Source organism: Procambarus clarkii, chromosome 74 (assembly GCF_040958095.1).
Source record: "Procambarus clarkii isolate CNS0578487 chromosome 74, FALCON_Pclarkii_2.0, whole genome shotgun sequence".
Classification (NCBI taxonomy): domain Eukaryota; kingdom Metazoa; phylum Arthropoda; class Malacostraca; order Decapoda; family Cambaridae; genus Procambarus; species Procambarus clarkii.
In genome coordinates this window covers 23,418,854-23,444,584 of record NC_091223.1, presented here as the reverse complement: position 1 = coordinate 23,444,584, position 25,731 = coordinate 23,418,854, and the positions used below count along the sequence as shown (strand labels likewise).

The following is a 25,731-nucleotide window of genomic DNA, read 5'->3' as shown; positions in this document are numbered from 1 at the left end:
TAAGTACATATATCACCACTAAGTGTGTATGTCACCACTAAGTACATATATCACCACTAAGTGTGTATGTCACCACTAAGTACATATATCACCACTAAGTGTGTATGTCACCACTAAGTACATATATCACCACTAAGTGTGTATGTCACCACTAAGTACATATCACCACTAAGTGTGTATGTCACCACTAAGTACATATCACCTTACCACTGACAACAGTTTCACTCTACTCTAGGTTTCCCAGTAGACAACCAGTCAGGGATGACTGGGAGGTGGTGAGGCTCAGTCGTCCGCCATCAGCGCCGCTCACCACGTACACACATCACCATATCCATCGCCGGCCAATGTGGGCGCCTCGGCCCAATGTGAACGCCTCGGCCCAATGTGAGCGCCTCGACCCAATGTGGGCGCCTCGGCCCAATGTGAACGCCTCGGCCCTCGGCCCGCCGCACGCCTCGTCTATATATTCGCGTGCGGGAAATCCTGCGATTTGGGGCAACGCTTGGTAAGCTTTTATTGCCACTCTTTCAGTATAATCCTGTTATTGGACCATCGTTCGAGCCCCGGTCAGGAGGCGTTTGGATCCATTTGTTTACAATTTATGCCTCTGTTCACCTGGATGTAAATATGTGCATGGGAGCTAGGGAATTGTTATGGGTAGTATCCTGTGGTTAATTTGGCATTTGTGCTTAATAAGACTATGCTTTCATTTGGTTTCATTTTATTTTACATTTTACTTTCCTTTTACATCATACTGACACACAATTTACAATATACATTGAGAGCTGTATCAGGTCCAACGGCAGAATGTGTGAAGGGAACTCCTGCTGTCATTCCATCCGCGTCATTAGTAAATAATTCTCCATTTATGAGTACTATCTAAACAGGAGGATGGCCACCGTTTATGAGTACTACCTAAACAGGAGGATGGCCACCGTTTATGAGTACTGTCTAAACAGGAGGATGGCCACCGTTTATGAGTACTGTCTAAACAGGAGGATGGCCACCGTTTATGAGTACTGTCTAAACAGGAGGATGGCCACCGTTTATGAGTACTGTCTAAACAGGAGGATGGCCACCGTTTATGAGTACTACCTAAACAGGAGGATGGCCACCGTTTATGAGTACTGTCTAAACAGGAGGATGGCCACCGTTTATGAGTACTGTCTAAACAGGAGGATGGCCACCGTTTATGAGTACTGTCTAAACAGGAGGATGGCCACCGTTTATGAGTACTGTCTAAACAGGAGGATGGCCACCGTTTATGAGTACTGTCTAAACAGGAGGATGGCCACCGTTTATGAGTACTACCTAAACAGGAGGATGGCCACCGTTTATGAGTACTACCTAAACAGGAGGATGGCCACCGTTTATGAGTACTACCTAAACAGGAGGATGGCCACCGTTTATGAGTACTACCTAAACAGGAGGATGGCCACCGTTTATGAGTACTGTCTAAACAGGAGGATGGCCACCGTTTATGAGTACTGTCTAAACAGGAGGATGGCCACCGTTTATGAGTACTGTCTAAACAGGAGGATGGCCACCGTTTACGAGTACTGTCTAAACAGGAGGATGGCCACCGTTTATGAGTACTACCTAAACAGGAGGATGGCCACCGTTTATGAGTACTACCTAAACAGGAGGATGGCCACCGTTTATGAGTACTGTCTAAACAGGAGGATGGCCACCGTTTATGAGTACTGTCTAAACAGGAGGATGGCCACCGTTTATGAGTACTGTCTAAACAGGAGGATGGCCACCGTTTATGAGTAATGTCTAAACAGGAGGATGGCCACCGTTTATGAGTACTGTCTAAACAGGAGGATGGCCACCGTTCATGAGTACTGTCTAAACAGGAGGATGGCCACCGTTTATGAGTAATGTCTAAACAGGAGGATGGCCACCGTTTATGAGTACTGTCTAAACAGGAGTATGGCCACCGTTTATGAGTACTACCTAAACAGGAGGATGGCCACCGTTTATGAGTACTGTCTAAACAGGAGGATGGCCACCGTTTATGAGTACTGTCTAAACAGGAGGATGGCCACCGTTTATGAGTACTGTCTAAACAGGAGGATGGCCACCGTTTATGAGTAATGTCTAAACAGGAGGATGGCCACCGTTTATGAGTACTGTCTAAACAGGAGGATGGCCACCGTTCATGAGTACTGTCTAAACAGGAGGATGGCCACCGTTTATGAGTAATGTCTAAACAGGAGGATGGCCACCGTTTATGAGTACTGTCTAAACAGGAGTATGGCCACCGTTTATGAGTACTACCTAAACAGGAGTATGGCCACCGTTTATGAGTACTGTCTAAACAGGAGTATGGCCACCGTTTATGAGTATTGTCTAAACAGGAGTATGGCCACCGTTTATGAGTACTGTCTAAACAGGAGTATGGCCACCGTTTATGAGTACTGTCTAAACAGGAGGATGGCCACCGTTTATGAGTACTGTCTAAACAGGAGGATGGCCACCGTTTATGAGTACTGTCTAAACAGGAGGATGGCCACCGTTTATGAGTACTACCTAAACAGGAGGATGGCCACCGTTTATGAGTACTGTCTAAACAGGAGGATGGCCACCGTTTATGAGTACTGTCTAAACAGGAGGATGGCCACCGTTTATGAGTACTACCTAAACAGGAGGATGGCCACCGTTTATGAGTACTGTCTAAACAGGAGGATGGCCACCGTTTATGAGTACTGTCTAAACAGCAGGATGGCCACCGTTTATGAGTACTGTCTAAACAGGAGGATGGCCACCGTTTATGAGTAATGTCTAAACAGGAGGATGGCCACCGTTTATGAGTACTGTCTAAACAGGAGGATGGCCACCGTTTATGAGTACTGTCTAAACAGGAGGATGGCCACCGTTTATGAGTACTGTCTAAACAGCAGGATGGCCACCGTTTATGAGTACTGTCTAAACAGGAGGATGGCCACCGTTTATGAGTAATGTCTAAACAGGAGGATGGCCACCGTTTATGAGTACTGTCTAAACAGGAGGATGGCCACCGTTTATGAGTAATGTCTAAACAGGAGGATGGCCACCGTTTATGAGTACTGTCTAAACAGGAGGATGGCCACCGTTTATGAGTAATGTCTAAACAGGAGGATGGCCACCGTTTATGAGTACTGTCTAAACAGGAGGATGGCCACCGTTTATGAGTACTGTCTAAACAGGAGGATGGCCACCGTTTATGAGTACTGTCTAAACAGCAGGATGGCCACCGTTTATGAGTACTGTCTAAACAGGAGGATGGCCACCGTTTATGAGTAATGTCTAAACAGGAGGATGGCCACCGTTTATGAGTACTGTCTAAACAGGAGGATGGCCACCGTTTATGAGTAATGTCTAAACAGGAGGATGGCCACCGTTTATGAGTACTGTCTAAACAGAAGGATGGCCACCGTTTATGAGTAATGTCTAAACAGGAGGATGGCCACCGTTTATGAGTACTGTCTAAACAGGAGGATGGCCACCGTTTATGAGTACTGTCTAAACAGGAGGATGGGCACCGTTTATGAGTAATGTCTAAACAGGATGATGGCCACCGTTTATGAGTACTGTCTAAACAGAAGGATGGCCACCGTTTATGAGTACTGTCTAAACAGGAGGATGGCCACCGTTTATGAGTACTGTCTAAACAGGAGGATGGCCACCGTTTATGAGTACTACCTAAACAGGAGGATGGCCACCGTTTATGAGTACTGTCTAAACAGGAGGATGGCCACCGTTTATGAGTACTGTCTAAACAGGAGGATGGCCACCGTTTATGAGTACTGTCTAAACAGGAGGATGGCCACCGTTTATGAGTACTGTCTAAACAGGAGGATGGCCACCGTTTATGAGTACTGTCTAAACAGGAGGATGGCCACCGTTTATGAGTAATGTCTAAACAGGAGGATGGCCACCGTTTATGAGTACTGTCTAAACAGGAGGATGGCCACCGTTTATGAGTACTGTCTAAACAGGAGGATGGCCACCGTTTATGAGTACTGTCTAAACAGGAGGATGGCCACCGTTTACGAGTACTGTCTAAACAGGAGGATGGCCACCGTTTATGAGTACTACCTAAACAGGAGGATGGCCACCGTTTATGAGTACTACCTAAACAGGAGGATGGCCACCGTTTATGAGTACTGTCTAAACAGGAGGATGGCCACCGTTTATGAGTACTGTCTAAACAGGAGGATGGCCACCGTTTATGAGTACTGTCTAAACAGGAGGATGGCCACCGTTTATGAGTACTACCTAAACAGAAGGAATAAAACACATTGGAAAGTTAAATAAACAAAATTTAAACAATAACAGTGGATCTATATTTATCATAATTAATATGAACATCAGTGAATTCAATAATTGTGTATATACCAGAAATTGGCAAGTGGTGGGGACATTGTTGACAGTGGTGGGGACATTGTTGACAGTGGTGGGGACATTGTTGACAGTGGTGGGGACATTGTTGACAGTGGTGGGGACATTGTTGACAGTGGTGGGGACATTGTTGACAGTGGTGGGGACATTGTTGACAGTGGTGGGGACATTGTTGACAGTGGTGGGGACATTGTTGACAGTGGTGGGGGACATTGTTGACAGTGGTGGGGACAGTGTTGACAGTGGTGGGGACAGTGTTGACAGTGGTGGGGGACATTGTTGACAGTGGTGGGGGACATTGATGACAGTGGTGGGGACAGTGTTGACAGTGGTGGGGGACATTGTTGACAGTGGTGGGGGACATTGTTGACAGTGGTGGGGACAGTGTTGACAGTGGTGGGGGACATTGTTGACAGTGGTGGGGGACATTGTTGACAGTGGTGGGGACATTGTTGACAGTGGTGGGGACAGTGTTGACAGTGGTGGGGGACATTGTTGACAGTGGTGGGGACAGTGTTGACAGTGGTGGGGACATTGTTGACAGTGGTGGGGACATTGTTGACAGTGGTGGGGACATTGTTGACAGTGGTGGGGACATTGTTGACAGTGGTGGGGACACTGTTGACAGTGGTGGGGACATTGTTGACAGTGGTGGGGACATTGTTGACAGTGGTGGGGACACTGTTGACAGTGGTGGGGACACTGTTGACAGTGGTGGGGACATTGTTGACAGTGGTGGGGACAGTGTTGACAGTGGTGGGGACACTGTTGACAGTGGTGGGACATTGTTGACAGTGGTGGGGAGACTGTTGACAGTCGTGGGGGACATTGTTGACAGTGGTGGGGACATTGTTGACAGTGGTGGGGACATTGTTGACAGTGGTGGGGAGACTGTTGACAGTGGTGGGGGACATTGTTGACAGTGGTGGGGACATTGTTGACAGTGGTGGGGACAGTGTTGACAGTGGTGGGGGACATTGTTGACAGTGGTGGGGGACATTGTTGACAGTGGTGGGGACATTGTTGACAGTGGTGGGGACAGTGTTGACAGTGGTGGGGGACATTGTTGACAGTGGTGGGGACAGTGTTGACAGTGGTGGGGACATTGTTGACAGTGGTGGGGACATTGTTGACAGTGGTGGGGACATTGTTGACAGTGGTGGGGACATTGTTGACAGTGGTGGGGACACTGTTGACAGTGGTGGGGACATTGTTGACAGTGGTGGGGACATTGTTGACAGTGGTGGGGACACTGTTGACAGTGGTGGGGACACTGTTGACAGTGGTGGGGACATTGTTGACAGTGGTGGGGACAGTGTTGACAGTGGTGGGGACACTGTTGACAGTGGTGGGACATTGTTGACAGTGGTGGGGAGACTGTTGACAGTCGTGGGGGACATTGTTGACAGTGGTGGGGACATTGTTGACAGTGGTGGGGACATTGTTGACAGTGGTGGGGAGACTGTTGACAGTGGTGGGGGACATTGTTGACAGTGGTGGGGACATTGTTGACAGTGGTGGGGACATTGTTGACAGTGGTGGGGACATTGTTGACAGTGGTGGGGACATTGTTGACAGTGGTGGGGACATTGTTGACAGTGGTGGGGACATTGTTGACAGTGGTGGGGACATTGTTGACAGTGGTGGGGACATTGTTGACAGTGGTGGGGACAGTGTTGACAGTGGTGGGGACACTGTTGTCAGTGGTGGGGACATTGTTGACAGTGGTGGGGACATTGTTGACAGTGGTGGGGACATTGTTGACAGTGGTGGGGACATTGTTGACAGTGGTGGGGACATTGTTGACAGTGGTGGGGACATTGTTGACAGTGGTGGGGACAGTGTTGACAGTGGTGGGGACACTGTTGTCAGTGGTGGGGACACTGTTGACAGTGGTGGGGACAGTGTTGACAGTGGTGGGGACACTGTTGACAGTGGTGGGGACATTGTTGACAGTGGTGGGGACAGTGTTGACAGTGGTGGGGACACTGTTGTCAGTGGTGGGGACATTGTTGACAGTGGTGGGGACAGTGTTGACAGTGGTGGGGACACTGTTGACAGTGGTGGGGACATTGTTGACAGTGGTGGGGACAGTGTTGACAGTGGTGGGGACACTGTTGACAGTGGTGGGGACACTGTTGACAGTGGTGGGGGACATTGTTGACAGTGGTGGGGACAGTGTTGACAGTGGTGGGGACACTGTTGACAGTGGTGGGGACATTGTTGACAGTGGTGGGGACAGTGTTGACAGTGGTGGGGACACTGTTGACAGTGGTGGGGACACTGTTGACAGTGGTGGGGACACTGTTGACAGTGGTGGGGACATTGTTGTCAGTGGTGGGGGACATTGTTGTCAGTGGTGGGGGACACTGTTGACAGTGGTGGGGACACTGTTGACAGTGGTGGGGACACTGTTGACAGTGGTGGGGACATTGTTGACAGTGGTGGGGACAGTGTTGACAGTGGTGGGGACACTGTTGACAGTGGTGGGGACACTGTTGACAGTCGTGGGGACACTGTTGACAGTGGTGGGGACATTGTTGTCAGTGGTGGGGGACATTGTTGTCAGTGGTGGGGGACACTGTTGACAGTGGTGGGGACACTGTTGACAGTGGTGGGGACACTGTTGACAGTGGTGGGGACATTGTTGACAGTGGTGGGGACAGTGTTGACAGTGGTGGGGACACTGTTGACAGTGGTGGGGACACTGTTGACAGTGGTGGGGGACATTGTTGACAGTGGTGGGGACAGTGTTGACAGTGGTGGGGACACTGTTGACAGTGGTGGGGACACTGTTGACAGTGGCGGGGACAGTGTTGACAGTGGTGGGGACACTGTTGACAGTGGTGGGGACACTGTTGACAGTGGTGGGGACACTGTTGACAGTGGTGGGGACATTGTTGTCAGTGGTGGGGGACATTGTTGTCAGTGGTGGGGGACACTGTTGACAGTGGTGGGGACACTGTTGACAGTGGTGGGGACACTGTTGACAGTGGTGGGGACATTGTTGACAGTGGTGGGGACACTGTTGACAGTGGTGGGGACACTGTTGACAGTGGTGGGGACACTGTTGACAGTGGTGGGGACATTGTTGTCAGTGGTGGGGGACATTGTTGTCAGTGGTGGGGGACACTGTTGACAGTGGTGGGGACACTGTTGACAGTGGTGGGGATACTGTTGACAGTGGTGGGGACACTGTTGACAGTGGTGGGGACATTGTTGTCAGTGGTGGGGGACATTGTTGTCAGTGGTGGGGGACACTGTTGACAGTGGTGGGGACACTGTTAACAGTGGTGGGGACACTGTTGACAGTGGTGGGGACACTGTTGACAGTGGTGGGGACACTGTTGACAGTGGTGCGGACATTGTTGTCAGTGGTGGGGACACTGTTGACAGTGGTGGGGACACTGTTGACAGTGGTGGGGACACTGTTGTCAGTGGTGGGGACACTGTTGACAGTGGTGGGGACACTGTTGACAGTGGTGGGGACACTGTTGACAGTGGTGGGGGCATTGTTGACAGTGGTGGGGGCATTGTTGACAGTGGTGGGGACACTGTTGACAGTGGTGGGGACACTGTTGACAGTGGTGGTGATATTGCTGACAGTGGTGGGGACACTGTTGACAGTGGTGGGGAGACTGTTGACAGTGGTGGGGACATTGTTGACAGTGGTGGGGACATTGTTGACAGTGGTGGGGACACTGTTGACAGTGGTGGGGACACTGTTGACAGTGGTGGTGACACTGTTGACAGTGGTGGGGACACTGTTGACAGTGGTGGGGACATTGTTGACAGTGGTGGGGACACTGTTGACAGTGGTGGGGACACTGTTGACAGTGGTGGGGGACATTGTTGACAGTGGTGGGGACACTGTTGACAGTGGTGGGGACACTGTTGACAGTGGTGGGGACACTGTTGACAGTGGTGGGGACACTGTTGACAGTGGTGGGGACACTGTTGACAGTGGTGGGGATACTGTTGACAGTGGAGCGGACACTGTTGACAGTGGTGGGGACACTGTTGACAGTGGTGGGGACACTGTTGACAGTGGTGGGGACACTGTTAACAGTGGTGGGGACACTGTTGACAGTGGTGGGGATACTGTTGACAGTGGTGGGGACACTGTTGACAGTGGTGGGGACACTGTTGACAGTGGTGGGGACACTGTTGACAGTGGTGGGGACACTGTTGACAGTGGTGGGGACACTGTTGACAGTGGTGGGGACACTGTTGACAGTGGTGGGGACACTGTTGACAGTGGTGGGGACACTGTTGACAGTGGTGGGGGACACTGTTGACAGTGGTGGGGACATTGTTGACAGTGGTGGGGGCATTGTTGACAGTGGTGGGGACATTGTTGACAGTGGTGGGGACACTGTTGACAGTGGTGGGGACACTGTTGACAGTGGTGGGGACACTGTTGACAGTGGTGGTGACATTGTTGACAGTGGTGGTGATATTGCTGACAGTGGTGGGGACATTGTTGACATTGGTGGGGACATTGTTGACAGTGGTGGGGACAGTGTTGACAGTGATGGGGACACTGTTGACAGTGGTGGGGGACACTGTTGACAGTGGTGGGGACATTGTTGACAGTGGTGGGGGCATTGTTGACAGTGGTGGGGACATTGTTGACAGTGGTGGGGACATTGTTGACAGTGGTGGGGACATTGTTGACAGTGGTGGGAACATTGTTGACAGTGGTGGGGACATTGTTGACAGTGGTGGGGACATTGTTGACAGTGGTGGGGACATTGTTGACAGTGGTGGGGACATTGTTGACAGTGGTGGGGACATTGTTGACAGTGGTGGGGGACATTGCTGACAGTGGTGGGGGACATTGTTGACAGTGGTGGGGACAGTGTTGACAGTGGTGGGGACATTGTTGACAGTGGTGGGGACATTGTTGACAGTGGTGGGGACATTGTTGACAGTGGTGGGGACATTGTTGACAGTGGTGGGGGACACTGTTGACAGTGGTAGGGACAGTGTTGACAGTGGTGGGGACATTGTTGACATTGGTGGGGACATTGCTGACAGTGGTGGGGACATTGTTGACAGTGGTGGGGACATTGTTGACAGTGGTGGGGGACAGTTTTGACAGTTGTGGGGACAGTGTTGAAGGTTGGTGGGTTGACGGTATAATACCTGCATAATAGACAAAACACAAAATGCAAGAAGATTACAAATTCTGAGGCAATTCACATAAGAATAGAGCGACCTACCATGAACACCCAAATCACTGAACTATTTACTCTACCCACCATGAGAGTAAGGACAAGACCAGAACATAACGATGCCAACACAGAAGACAATGTCCAACATAACAGGCCAATTACACTGGATTAATCTTTGTGTTTAGATAGGAGCTGCCTCGTATGGGCCAATAAGCCTTCTGCAGTTACCTTTATGTTTCACCTCACATTTATCCCTTATGTATCCCCCCATGTTTTCACCTTTATTGTATTATCACCTGACCCAGTGCGGGTATAAAATCAGCCAGCATTGTAAGATCTGTTCACTTGAGAATGAACCATGGAGGTTCGAAACGTTGTGCAAATTGTATAAATAAGTGTAATACACTCTATAGTAAATCACTTCTTTTTTTCACCTTAAAAGTACGAAAATGAGTTTTTAGAACTCCTATTCCAACTAAGCCCTGATGCTAAGAAAATAGTTAGAGGGATAGAAGCCCTAAACCAGAAAATAGTAAATACAGAATATGTGGTCATATTCAATGAAACATATATATATATATATATATATATATATGTTGTACCTAGTAGCCAGAACGTCGTACTCGGCCTACTATGCAAGGCCCGATTTGCCTAATAAGCCAAGTTTTCCTGAATTAATATGTTTTCTCTAATTTTTTTACTATGAAATGATAAAGCTACCAATTTCTTTATGTATGAGGTCAATTTTTTTTTATTGGAGGTAAAATTAACGTAGATATATGACCGAACCTAACCAACCCTACCTAACCTAACCTAACCTATCTTTATAGTTTAGGTTAGGTTAGGTAGCGGAAAAAGTTAGGTTAGGTTAGGTTAGGTAGGTTAGGTAGTCGAAAAACAATTAATTAATGAAAACTTGGCTTATTAGGCAAATCGGGCCTTGCATAGTAGGCTGAGAAGTGCGTTCTGGCTACTCTTCCCTACATCATTACGTCTTTAAAGTACAAGATACTATATAGAAGATACGTCCACCAGTATCGCCAAACGTTTTGCCCAGGAAGCAAATCGTACCATGCACACCCCGACACCTGCCACAGCCCGCCGTAACCAGCAAACTGCTCATACTCCGCCTGCCTTTTGCTGATTGGCTGGTGTCTCGCTGCACCTGCACTCACACCACCACCGAGAGTCGACGTCTGGGCAGCAGCACGCCGTACTCCCCAGAATATCTCTGTGCTCCATGGAGTTGACATCTCTCGCTGGTAGACTAAGCGTTGGCTTTCGTGTACTAAGGGAGGTGGCAGCTTGAAGCCAGTATTCCAGCACTTCACATATTTTATTTATATTGCTATCACTATAACTTACTTGTCTCAGAGTAACTTTTCATTGCCAATGATTATTCATGTTGTTTTGTTTGTTGACTTGTCCTGCATTTTATGAGATTGCCTTTATTCATGTCTTGTTTTCTAGAGTAATTAAAATTTCATTGTTTATATACTTGTGTTTTGTGTGTCTTCCCATTACCTTACCACAGACGAAAGGACAAACTTCTCTTTTTTTTGTTATGTGACGAGGCCCTGCCCCCAGCTTTTGAAACAGCCGAACACCAACGCTTTACCGTCACAATATATATATATATATATATATATATATATATATATATATATATATATATATATATATATATATATATATATATATATATATATATATATATATATATATATATGTCGTACCTAGTAGCCAGAACTCACTTCTCAGCCTACTATTCAAGGCCCGATTTGCCTAATAAGCCAAGTTTTCCTGAATTAATATATTTACTATAATTTTTTTCTTATGAAATGATAAAGCAACCCTTTTCTCTATGTATGAGGTCAATTTTTTTTATTGGAGTTAAAATTAACGTAGATATATGACCGAACCTAACCAACCCTACCTAACCTAACCTAACCTATCTTTATAGGTTAGGTTCGGTTAGGTAACCGAAAAAGGTAGGTTAGGTTAGGTAGGTTAGGTAGTCGAAAAAACATTAATTCATGAAAACTTGGCTTATTAGGCAAATCGGGCCTTGCATAGTAGGCTGAGAAGTGCGTTCTGGCTACTAGGTACGACATATATATATATATGTCGTACCTAGTAGCCAGAACGCACTTCTCAGCCTACTATGCAAGGCCCGATTTGCCTAATACGCCAAGTTTTCATGAGTTAATTGTTTTTCGACTACCTAACCTACCTAACCTAACCTAACCTATCTTTTTCGGCTACCTAACCTAACCTAACCTATAAAGATAGGTTAGGTTATGTTAGGTAGGGTTGGTTAGGTTCGATCATATATCTACGTTAATTTTAACTTCAATAAAAAAAAATTGACCTCATACATAATGAAATGGGTAGCTTTATCATTTCATAAGAAAAAAATTAGAGAAAATATATTAATTCAGGAAAACTTGGCTTATTAGGCAAATCGGGTCTTGCATAGTAGGCTAAGAAGTGCGTTCTGGCTACTAGGTACGACATATATATATATATATATATATATATATATATATATATATATATATATATATATATATATATATATATATATTAGTATATTTTGGTAGCAGTCTTTCCTGTAGACATATTTTATTAAATATGACCGAAAAAGTAAGATTAATAATTCTAACACGAATTTTCTCAATCTTTCGTACATTATGCTTCACTGTTGGAGGTAAATCAAAAATCACTTCTCCAAAATTCATTTTTATTTCTAGTCTGACGCGACACGGGCGCGTTTCGTAAAAACTTATTACATTTTCAAAGACTTCACAAATACACAACTGATTAGAACTTGCGTTTCCCTGATTTTATATCTACATTTGAGTGAGGTGGGAAGGGTGATGTGGCATTACATTTGAGTAAGGTGGGAAGGATGATGTGGCATTAGAGGATATTAATAGGGTATTAAAAGTATCAACACAAGACAGAACACGAAACAATGGATATTGAATAGAAGTGTTTGTAGAAAGCCTATTGGTCCATATTTCTTGATGCTTCTATATTGGAGCGGAGTCTTGAGGTGGGTAGAATATAGTTGTGCAATAATTGGCTGTTGATTGCTGGTGTTGACTTCTTGATGTGTAGTGCCTCGCAAACGTCGAGCCGCCTGCTATCGCTGTATCTATCGATGATTTCTGTGTTGTTTACTAGGATTTCTCTGGCGATGGTTTGGTTATGGGAAGAGATTATATGTTCCTTAATGGAGCCCTGTTGTTTATGCATCGTTAAACGCCTAGAAAGAGATGTTGTTGTCTTGCCTATATACTGGGTTTTTTGGAGCTTACAGTCCCCAAGTGGGCATTTGAAGGCATAGACGACGTTAGTCTCTTTTAAAGCGTTCTGTTTCGTGTCTGGAGAGTTTCTCATGAGTAGGCTGGCCGTTTTTCTGGTTTTATAGTAAATCGTCAGTTGTATCCTCTGATTTTTGTCTGTAGGGATAACGTTTCTATTAACAATATCTTTCAGGACCCTTTCCTCTGTTTTATGAGCTGTGGAAAAGAAGTTCCTGTAAAATAGTCTAATAGGGGGTATAGGTGTTGTGTTAGTTGTCTCTTCGGAGGTTGCATGGCTTTTCACTTTCCTTCTTATGATGTCTTCGATGAAACCATTGGAGAAGCCGTTATTGACTAGAACCTGCCTTACCCTACAGAGTTGAACTCTGTAGGGTTCGGGCTCGGCTTCCGGCGGCATCCACTAAAATCCTCAATATAACTCAATAGTTTGCTGTTATGTGCTATTCGAGGCGGCGCCGTTCCCTTCTATATCCAACCTGTCCTCCCACAACCTGTCCTCCTACAACCTGTCCTCCCACAACCTGTCCTCCTACAACCTGTCCTCCCACAACCTGTCCTCCCACAACCTGTCCTCCCACAACCTGTCCTCCCACAACCTGTCCTCCTACAACCTGTCCTCCCACAACCTGTCCTCCCACAACCTGTCCTCCCACAACCTGTCCTCCTACAACCTGTCCTCCCACAACCTGTCCTCCCACAACCTGTCCTCCCACAACCTGTCCTCCTACAACCTGTCCTCCTACAACCTGTCCTCCTACAACCTGTCCTCCCACAACCTGTCCTCCCACAACCTGTCCTCCTACAACCTGTCCTCTTACAACCTGTCCTCCCACAGCCTGTCCTCCTACAACCTGTCCTCCTACAACCTGTCCTCCTACAACCTGTCCTCCTACAACCTGTCCTCCTACAACCTGTCCTCCTACAACCTGTCCTCCTACAACCTGTCCTCCCACAACCTGTCCTCCCACAACCTGTCCTCCTACAACCTGTCCTCCTACAACCTGTCCTCCTACAACCTGTCCTCCCACAACCTGTCCTCCTACAACCTGTCCTCCTACAACCTGTCCTCTTACAACCTGTCCTCCCACAGCCTGTCCTCCTACAACCTGTCCTCCTACAACCTGTCCTCCTACAACCTGTCCTCCTACAACCTGTCCTCCTACAACCTGTCCTCCTACAACCTGTCCTCCTACAACCTGTCCTCCTACAACCTGTCCTCCCACAACCTGTCCTCCTACAACCTGTCCTCCCACAACCTGTCCTCCCACAACCTGTCCTCCCACAACCTGTCCTCCTACAACCTGTCCTCCTACAACCTGTCCTCCTACAACCTGTCCTCCTACAACCTGTCCTCCCACAACCTGTCCTCCCACAACCTGTCCTCCCACAACCTGTCCTCCTACAACCTGTCCTCCTACAACCTGTCCTCCCACAACCTGTCCTCCCACAACCTGTCCTCCCACAACCTGTCCTCCCACAACCTGTCCTCCCACAACCTGTCCTCCTACAACCTGTCCTCCCACAACCTGTCCTCCCACAACCTGTCCTCCTACAACCTGTCCTCCCACAACCTGTCCTCCCACAACCTGTCCTCCTACAACCTGTCCTCCTACAACCTGTCCTCCCACAACCTGTCCTCCCACAACCTGTCCTCCTACAACCTGTCCTCCCACAACCTGTCCTCCTACAACCTGTCCTCCCACAACCTGTCCTCCCACAACCTGTCCTCCTACAACCTGTCCTCCTACAACCTGTCTTCCCACAACCTGTCCTCCTACAACCTGTCCTCCCACAACCTGTCCTCCCACAACCTGTCCTCCTACAACCTGTCCTCCTACAACCTGTCCTCCCACAACCTGTCCTCCTACAACCTGTCCTCCCACAACCTGTCCTCCCACAACCTGTCCTCCCACAACCTGTCCTCCCACAACCTGTCCTCCCACAACCTGTCCTCCAACAACCTGTCCTCCCACAACCTGTCCTCCCACAGCCTGTCCTCCTACAACCTGTCCTCCTACAACCTGTCCTCCTACAACCTGTCCTCCTACAACCTGTCCTCCCACAACCTGTCCTCCCACAACCTGTCCTCCCACAACCTGTCCTCCTACAACCTGTCCTCCCACAACGTGTCCTCCTACAACCTGTCCTCCCACAACCTGTCCTCCTACAACCTGTCCTCCTACAACCTGTCCTCCTACAACCTGTCCTCCTACAACCTGTCCTCCCACAACCTGTCCTCCCACAACCTGTCCTCCCACATCCTGTCCTCCCACAACCTGTCCTCCTACAACCTGTCCTCCCACAACCTGTCCTCCCACAACCTGTCCTCCTACAACCTGTCCTCCTACAACCTGTCCTCCTACAACCTGTCCTCCTACAACCTGTCCTCCCACAACCTGTCCTCCCACAACCTGTCCTCCTACAACCTGTCCTCCCACAACCTGTCCTCCCACAACCTGTCCTCCCACAACCTGTCCTCCTACAACCTGTCCTCCTACAACCTGTCCTCCTACAACCTGTCCTCCTACAACCTGTCCTCCTACAACCTGTCCTCCCACAACCTGTCCTCCTACAACCTGTCCTCCTACAACCTGTCCTCCTACAACCTGTCCTCCCACAACCTGTCCTCCCACAACCTGTCCTCCTACAACCTGTCCTCCTACAACCTGTCCTCCCACAACCTGTCCTCCCACAACCTGTCCTCCTACAACCTGTCCTCCCACAACCTGTCCTCCTACAACCTGTCCTCCCACAACCTGTCCTCCCACAACCTGTCCTCCCACAACCTGTCCTCCTACAACCTGTCCTCCCACAACCTGTCCTCCCACAACCTGTCCTCCCACAACCTGTCCTCTTACAACCTGTCCTCCTACAACCTGTCCTCCTACAACCTGTCCTCCCACAGCCTGTCCTCCTACAACCTGTCCTCCTACAACCTGTCCTCCTACAACCTGTCCTCCTACAACCTGTCCTCCTACAACCTGTCCTCCTACAACCTGTCCTCCCACAACCTGTCCTCCTACAACCTGTCCTCCCACAACCTGTCCTCCCACAACCTGTCCTCCTACAACCTGTCCTCCTACAACCTGTCCTCCTACAACCTGTCCTCCCACAACCTGTCCTCCTACAACCTGTCCTCCTACAACCTGTCCTCCTACAACCTGTCCTCCCACAACCTGTCCTCCCACAACCTGTCCTCCTACAACCTGTCCTCCCACAACCTGTCCTCCCACATCCTGTCCTCCCACAACCTGTCCTCCTACAACCTGTCCTCCCACAACCTGTCCTCCTACAACCTGTCCTCTTACAACCTGTCCTCCTACAACCTGTCCTCCTACAACCTGTCCTCCTACAACCTGTCCTCCCACAACCTGTCCTCCTACAACCTGTCCTCCCACAACCTGTCCTCCCACAACCTGTCCTCCCACAACCTGTCCTCCCACAACCTGTCCTCCCACAACCTGTCCTCCTACAACCTGTCCTCCTACAACCTGTCCTCCTACAACCTGTCCTCCTACAACCTGTCCTCCTACAACCTGTCCTCCTACAACCTGTCCTCCTACAACCTGTCCTCCTACAACCTGTCCTCCTACAACCTGTCCTCCCACAACCTGTCCTCCCACAACCTGTCCTCCTACAACCTGTCCTCCTACAACCTGTCCTCCCACAACGTGTCCTCCTACAACGTGTCCTCCCACAACCTGTCCTCCTACAACCTGTCCTCCTACAACCTGTCCTCCCACAACCTGTCCTCCTACAACCTGTCCTCCTACAACCTGTCCTCCCACAACCTGTCCTCCCACAACCTGTCCTCCCACAACCTGTCCTCCCACAACCTGTCCTCCCACATCCTGTCCTCCCACAACCTGTCCTCCCACAACCTGTCCTCCCACAACCTGTCCTCCTACAACCTGTCCTCCTACAACCTGTCCTCCTACAACCTGTCCTCCTACAACCTGTCCTCCCACAACCTGTCCTCCTACAACCTGTCCTCCCACAACCTGTCCTCCCACAACCTGTCCTCCCACAACCTGTCCTCCTACAACCTGTCCTCCTACAACCTGTCCTCCTACAACCTGTCCTCCTACAACCTGTCCTCCTACAACCTGTCCTCCCACAACCTGTCCTCCTACAACCTGTCCTCCTACAACCTGTCCTCCCACAACCTGTCCTCCCACAACCTGTCCTCCTACAACCTGTCCTCCTACAACCTGTCCTCCCACAACCTGTCCTCCCACAACCTGTCCTCCTACAACCTGTCCTCCCACAACCTGTCCTCCTACAACCTGTCCTCCCACAACCTGTCCTCCTACAACCTGTCCTCCCACAACCTGTCCTCCCACAACCTGTCCTCCTACAACCTGTCCTCCCACAACCTGTCCTCCCACAACCTGTCCTCCCACAACCTGTCCTCCTACAACCTGTCCTCCCACAACCTGTCCTCCCACAACCTGTCCTCCTACAACCTGTCCTCCCACAACCTGTCCTCCCACAACCTGTCCTCCTACAACCTGTCCTCCCACAACCTGTCCTCCCACAACCTGTCCTCCTACAACCTGTCCTCCTACAACCTGTCCTCCCACAACCTGTCCTCCTACAACCTGTCCTCCCACAACCTGTCCTCCCACAACCTGTCCTCCCACAACCTGTCCTCCCACAACCTGTCCTCCTACAACCTGTCCTCCTACAACCTGTCCTCCTACAACCTGTCCTCCCACAACCTGTCCTCCCACAACCTGTCCTCCCACAACCTGTCCTCCTACAACCTGTCCTCCTACAACCTGTCCTCCTACAACCTGTCCTCCCACAACCTGTCCTCCCACAACCTGTCCTCCCACAACCTGTCCTCCCACAACCTGTCCTCCCACATCCTGTCCTCCCACAACCTGTCCTCCTACAACCTGTCCTCCCACAACCTGTCCTCCTACAACCTGTCCTCCTACAACCTGTCCTCCTACAACCTGTCCTCCTACAACCTGTCCTCCCACAACCTGTCCTCCTACAACCTGTCCTCCCACAACCTGTCCTCCCACAACCTGTCCTCCCACAACCTGTCCTCCCACAACCTGTCCTCCTACAACCTGTCCTCCTACAACCTGTCCTCCTACAACCTGTCCTCCTACAACCTGTCCTCCTACAACCTGTCCTCCTACAACCTGTCCTCCCACAACCTGTCCTCCTACAACCTGTCCTCCCACAACCTGTCCTCCCACAACCTGTCCTCCCACAACCTGTCCTCCTACAACCTGTCCTCCTACAACCTGTCCTCCTACAACCTGTCCTCCTACAACCTGTCCTCCTACAACCTGTCCTCCCACAACCTGTCCTCCTACAACCTGTCCTCCTACAACCTGTCCTCCTACAACCTGTCCTCCCACAACCTGTCCTCCCACAACCTGTCCTCCTACAACCTGTCCTCCTACAACCTGTCCTCCCACAACCTGTCCTCCCACAACCTGTCCTCCTACAACCTGTCCTCCCACAACCTGTCCTCCTACAACCTGTCCTCCCACAACCTGTCCTCCTACAACCTGTCCTCCCACAACCTGTCCTCCCACAACCTGTCCTCCCACAACCTGTCCTCCTACAACCTGTCCTCCTACAACCTGTCCTCCTACAACCTGTCCTCCTACAACCTGTCCTCCCACAACCTGTCCTCCCACAACCTGTCCTCCCACAACCTGTCCTCCTACAACCTGTCCTCCTACAACCTGTCCTCCCACAACCTGTCCTCCCACAACCTGTCCTCCTACAACCTGTCCTCCCACAACCTGTCCTCCCACAACCTGTCCTCCTACAACCTGTCCTCCCACAACCTGTCCTCCCACAACCTGTCCTCCTACAACCTGTCCTCCTACAACCTGTCCTCCCACAACCTGTCCTCCTACAACCTGTCCTCCCACAACCTGTCCTCCCACAACCTGTCCTCCCACAACCTGTCCTCCCACAACCTGTCCTCCCACAACCTGTCCTCCCACAACCTGTCCTCCTACAACCTGTCCTCCCACAACCTGTCCTCCCACAACCTGTCCTCCCACAACCTGTCCTCCTACAACCTGTCCTCCTACAACCTGTCCTCCTACAACCTGTCCTCCCACAACCTGTCCTCCCACAACCTGTCCTCCCACAACCTGTCCTGCTACAACCTGTCCTCCCACAACCTGTCCTCCTACAACCTGTCCTCCTACAACCTGTCCTCCTACAACCTGTCCTCCTACAACCTGTCCTCCCACAACCTGTCCTCCTACAACCTGTCCTCCTACAACCTGTCCTCCCACAACCTGTCCTCCTACAACCTGTCCTCCCACAACCTGTCCTCCTACAACCTGTCCTCCCACAACCTGTCCTCCCACAACCTGTCCTCCCACAACCTGTCCTCCCACAACCTGTCCTCCTACAACCTGTCCTCCCACAACCTGTCCTCCTACAACCTGTCCTCCCACAACCTGTCCTCCCACAACCTGTCCTCCTACAACCTGTCCTCCTACAACCTGTCCTCCCACAACCTGTCCTCCTACAACCTGTCCTCCTACAACCTGTCCTCCCACAACCTGTCCTCCCACAACCTGTCCTCCCACAACCTGTCCTCCCACAACCTGTCCTCCCACAACCAGTCCTCCCACAACCTGTCCTCCCACAACCTGTCCTCCCACAACCTGTCCTCCTACAACCTGTCCTCCCGCAACCTGTCCTCCCACAACCTGTCCTCCTACAACCTGTCCTCCCACAACCTGTCCTCCTACAACCTGTCCTCCCACAACCTGTCCTCCTACAACCTGTCCTCCTACAACCTGTCCTCCTACAACCTGTCCTCCTACAACCTGTCCTCCTACAATCTGTCCTCCCACAACCTGTCCTCCTACAACCTGTCCTCCTACAACCTGTCCTCCCACAACCTGTCCTCCTACAACCTGTCCTCCTACAATCTGTCCTCCTACAACCTGTCCTCCTACAATCTGTCCTCCCACAACCTGTCCTCCTACAACCTGTCCTCCTACAATCTGTCCTCCCACAACCTGTCCTCCCACAACCTGTCCTCCTACAACCTGTCCTCCTACAACCTGTCCTCCTACAACCTGTCCTCCTACAACCTGTCCTCCTACAACCTGTCCTCCCACAACCTGTCCTCCTACAACCTGTCCTCCTACAATCTGTCCTCCTACAACCTGTCCTCCTACAATCTGTCCTCCCACAACCTGTCCTCCTACAACCTGTCCTCCTACAACCTGTCCTCCCACAACCTGTCCTCCTACAACCTGTCCTCCTACAATCTGTCCTCCTACAACCTGTCCTCCTACAATCTGTCCTCCCACAACCTGTCCTCCTACAACCTGTCCTCCTACAACCTGTCCTCCCACAACCTGTCCTCCCACAACCTGTCCTCCTACAACCTGTCCTCCTACAATCTGTCCTCCCACAACCTGTCCTCCTACAACCTGTCCTCCTACAACCTGTCCTCCTACAACCTGTCCTCCTACAACCTGTCCTCCCACAACCTGTCCTCCTACAACCTGTCCTCCTACAACCTGTCCTCCTACAACCTGTCCTCCTACAACCTGTCCTCCCACAACCTGTCCTCCCACAACCTGTCCTCCTACAACCTGTCCTCCTACAACCTGTCCTCCTACAACCTGTCCTCCTACAACCTGTCCTCCTACAACCTGTCCTCCTACAACCTGTCCTCCTACAACCTGTCCTCCTACAACGTGTCCTCCTACAACGTGTCCTCCTACAACCTGTCCTCCTACAACGTGTCCTCCTACAACCTGTCCTCCTACAACCTGTCCTCCTACAACCTGTCCTCCTACAACCTGTCCTCCTACAACCTGTCCTCCTACAACGTGTCCTCCTACAACCTGTCCTCCTACAACCTGTCCTCCTACAAAGACCGTCTCTTTCCCTGGTATACGTCACATAAGGCCAAAAATTGTCGTACAAGAAAATAGAAGCAGCTGGCGAGAGTGACTTACTGTCCCGTTTTCTGTTTTGGGTCCTCTGGTAGGTTAGGTGAGGGCACTTTACATTGACCGTTTTCTTGACGTTGGAAAACCATAGGAAGACAGACTGCTCTATTTTCTTCATCCTGGTCTTCGTAGCTCTACGCTAAAGTCCATAGTCTGTCCGTTCTCATTTAATACCGTTTAAAAAAAATGCAAAATCTTAAACGTACTAACCTACACCACTTAGGAAGATAGATGCTCAGAAAACGTCAGTATTACACACATAAATCACAATAGTGTGATGCATCAAATGAACAAATCCACAAGGGCTGTGACGTAGGTTCGAACTTACGTCAATATTAGGGTGCCTTAAATGTTAATTAGTCCTTTAATTTTCTCGATTGGGTTAAAGATTTTATATATTTGGTGAGAGGACGAGTGGGTGGAGCATTATAATGCTATTACATCTCACAATCACAATCACAGTCAATCATCTCACAAATTTTCAAAAAATATTTTAGTGCGAGTTGGATTATGTATTGAGTCAACATCATAGACTCATCCTTCATCATATAATGAGACCGGATTCATCGCACAGCGATGCAAGGACTTAGAAACCTGTACATCTTTTTTCTCAGTGTTTGGCGGCCTTATTTACATTTCTTAAGCAGGTTATGAGCGTGGAGACTTCCATGTGGGAGGTGCGGCCGTGCTGACGTGTTCTCCAGCATCACCACTACTTCTCATCTCGTTATGACAAGATTACTTTCTCTCTCAAGAAGCAAAACTTACACATGACTTAAAAATTGCCAAAATGGATGAAGATAACTGTATGGCCTCATCTATGGGGAGAAGTTTAAATTAAAATATGCCCAGAACATACTTGTCGTATATCCCACATGGTACCCACACGATGGTACCCATGCCTGGTACCCACGCCTGGTACCCACGATGATACCCATACCTGGTACCCACGCCTGGTACCCACGCCTGGTACCCACGTCTGGTACCCACGCCTGGTACTCACGCCTGGTACCCACTCCTGGTACCCACGCCTGGTACCCACGCCTGGTACCCACGTCTGGTACCCACTCCTGGTACTCACACCTGGTTCCCACGCCTGGTACCCACGCCTGGTACCCACGTCTGGTACCCACTCCTGGTACCCACGCCTGGTACCCACGCCTGGTACCCACGCCTGGTACCTACTCCTGGTACCCAATCCTGGTACCCACGCCTGGTACCAACGCCTGGTACCCACGCCTGGTACCTACTCCTGGTACCCAATCCTGGTACCCACGCCTGGTACCAACGCCTGGTACCCACGTCTGGTACCCACTCCTGGTACCCACTCCTGGTACCCACGCCTGGTACCCACGCCTGGTACCTACTCCTGGTACCCAATCCTGGTACCCACGCCTGGTACCCATGCCTGGTACCTACTCCTGGTACCCAATCCTGGTACCCACGCCTGGTACCAACGCCTGGTACCCACGTCTGGTACCCACTCCTGGTACCCACTCCTGGTACCCACGCATGGTACCCACGCCTGGTACCCACTCCTGGTACCCACGCCTGGTACCCACGCCTAGTACCCACACCTGGTACCCACGCCTGGTACCCACTCCTGGTACCCACGCCTGGTACCCACTCCTGGTACCCATGCCTGGTACCCACTCCTGGTACCCATGCCTGGTACCCACTCCTGGTACCCACAACTGGTACCCACGCCTGGTACCCATGCCTGGTACCCACGCCTGGTACCAACGCCTGGTACCTACTCCTGGTACCCACGCCTGGTACCCACGTCTGGTACCAATGCCTGGTACCCATGTTTGGTACCCACTTCTGGTATCAATGCCTGGTACCCACTCCTGGTACCCATGCCTGGTACCCACTTCTGGTACCCATGCCTGGTACCCACTCCTGGTACCCATGCCTGGTACCCACTCCTGGTACCCATGCCTGGTACCCACTCCTGGTACCCATGCCTGGTACCCACGCCTGGTACCCATGCCTGGTACCCACTCCTGGTACCCATGCCTGGTACCCACTCCTGGTACCCATGCCTGGTACCCACTTCTGGTACCCACGCCTGGTACCCACTCCTGGTACCCATGCCTGGTACACACTCCTGGTACCCACGCCTGGTACCCACGCCTGGTACCCACTCCTGGTACCCACGCCTGGTACCCACGCCTGGTACCCACGCCTGGTACCCACGACTTCACTGGTATGACTGACGGTCTGAAGGTACTCCAACTTCCAGCATAGTTAAGGCCCCAGCAGCTTGACTGAAGCGTCATCTATGATTGACTACACGAGTCGCAGAACCCGTAACCTCGTTCACGTCACTTCCTTCAAGTCATTTGATTTATGTCAACGTAAATCACATCAATGAACCCCTGAAAACCCGGTTTTCTTGGAGACGACGTAACCACTTTAACTCTAACCAGCCATGGTTAATACTTAAGGAAATACCACAATCCTCAAGGGAACACAACCAGTTGTATATATTTCGTAAGGATGCAACCAGTCATATGTAATTCTCACTCCATTAACTCACCGATCGTATATTAATGTTATGCACAAGACATTCTATGTCATTCATATTATGCACAAGACATTCTCTATCATTCATATTATGCACAAGACATTATCAATCATTCATATTATGCACAAGACATTCTATATCATTCATATTATGCACAAGACATTCTATATCATTCATATTATGCACAAGACATTCTATGTCATTCATATTATGCACAAGACATTCTCTATCATTCATATTATGCACAAGACATTCTCTATCATTCATATTATGCACAAGACATTCTCTATCATTCATATTATGCACAAGACATTCTATATCATTCATATTATGCATAAGACATTCTATATCATTCATTATATGCACAAGACATTCTATATCATTTATATTATGCACAAGACATTCTACGTCATTCATATTATGCACAAGACATTCTCTATCATTCATATTATGCACAAGACATTCTATATCATTCATATTATGCACAAGACATTCTATATCATTCATATTATATTCAAGACATTCTATATCATTCATATTATGCATAAGACATTCTATATCATTCATATTATGCATAAGACATTCTATATCATTCATATTATGCACAAGACATTCTATATCATTCATATTAGGCACAAGAAATTCTATATCATTCATATTATGCACAAGACATTCTATATCATTCATATTATGCACAAGACATTCTATATCATTCATATTAGGCACAAGAAATTCTATATCATTCATATTATGCACAAGACATTCTATATCATTCATAAAATTGAAGATCAGTTGGGATCTGCTAGGCTTTTAATTAAAACGTCTCCGCCCCTATCATTTTTAAACCCGTTCTCGCACTTACTTATAGTCAATATTGGCTTATTTAATAAGTACATATGTGACATACTAATTGATTGTAAATATTTTACTTTACCTTGAAAAGCTTCATAGAAAACACCGACCTCACCTAACCTTCTTAGTATGTTAAGATAAGCATCTTATTGCTTCTTAATTACAATTATTACTTAACCTATACCGTTGATAGGTTAAGTAATAATTGTAAATACGAAGCAATAAGATGCTTTTCTTAACATACTAAGAAGGTTAGGTGAGGTCGGTGTTTTCTATGAAGCTTTTCAAGGTAAACTAAAATGTTCACAATCAATTAGTATGTCACATATGCACTTATTGAATAAGCCAATATTGACAGAAGCAAGCGCGAGAACGGGTTGCATTATTTTTATGAAGATATTATTTCGATGTCTTCCATGTAAGTTAATTGAACTTCATTTTTATAATACACGTAATATGACTGAGTTGCATCTCGTGGCAGTAGTGGCACATGTATCCAACGTGTCAGCCTGACATGTATCCAGTCATGTATCCTGACATGTATCCTGTCATGTATCATATGTATCCTGTCATGTATCATATGTATCCTGTCATGTATCATATGTATCCTGTCATGTATCATATGTATCCTGACATGTACCGTATATATATCCTGACATGTATCGTGACATCTATCCTGACATTTATCATGACATGTATCCTGTCATGTACCGTATATATCCTGACATGTATCGTATGTGTCCTGACATGTATCCTGTCATGTATCGTATGTATCCTGACATGTATCGTATGTGTCCTGACATGTATCGTATATATCCTGACATGTATCCTGAAATGTATCATGACATGTATCCTGTCATGTATCGTATGTATCCTGACATGTATCGTATGTATCCTGACATGTATCGTATGTATCCTGACATTTATCTTGACATGTATCCTGACATGTATCCTGTCATGTATCGTATGAATCCTGACATGTATCCTGTCATGTATCGTATGAATCCTGACATGTATCCTGACATGTATCCTGTCATGTATCGTATGAATCCTGACATGTATCCTGACATGTATCCTGTCATGTATCGTATGAATCCTGACATGTATCCTGACATGTATCCTGTCATGTATCGTATGAATCCTGACATGTATCCTGACATGTATCCTGTCATGTATCGTATGAATCCTGACATGTCGGTATTAGCGTCTGTGGATTCGGGAAAATATTTGGAAATACGGAAGTATCAAGATTTTAATATAAAATAAGAAGAGTATGAGAGATATTATATATATATATATATATATATATATATATATATATATATATATATATATATATATATATGTGTGTGTGTGTGTGTGTGTGTGTGTGTGTGTGTGTGTGTGTGTGTGTGTGTGTGTGTGTGTGTGTGTGTGTGTGTGTGTGTGTGTGTGTGTGTGTGTGTGTCACGAAAATAAACACGTGATTAAAAATGTGACAATGTCAGACC

The 25,731-nt window shown here is 48.7% G+C and overlaps 1 protein-coding gene across 1 annotated transcript; it reads left to right on the top strand.

The window, feature by feature from the left end:
- Nucleotides 1-24,898: 24,898 nt before the first annotated feature.
- On the top strand, nucleotides 24,899-25,507 carry LOC138356849 (uncharacterized). Its single transcript, XM_069313193.1, has one exon. The coding sequence runs from the start codon at nucleotides 24,899-24,901 to the stop codon at nucleotides 25,505-25,507; it is 609 nt and encodes a 202-aa protein (XP_069169294.1).
- Nucleotides 25,508-25,731: the final 224 nt, after the last annotated feature.

What these genes read in the sequence shown, in the direction of transcription:
- LOC138356849 (XM_069313193.1), top strand. Translation starts at nt 24,899, where the DNA reads ATGTATCGTGACATCTATCCTGACATTTATCATGACATGTATCCTGTC.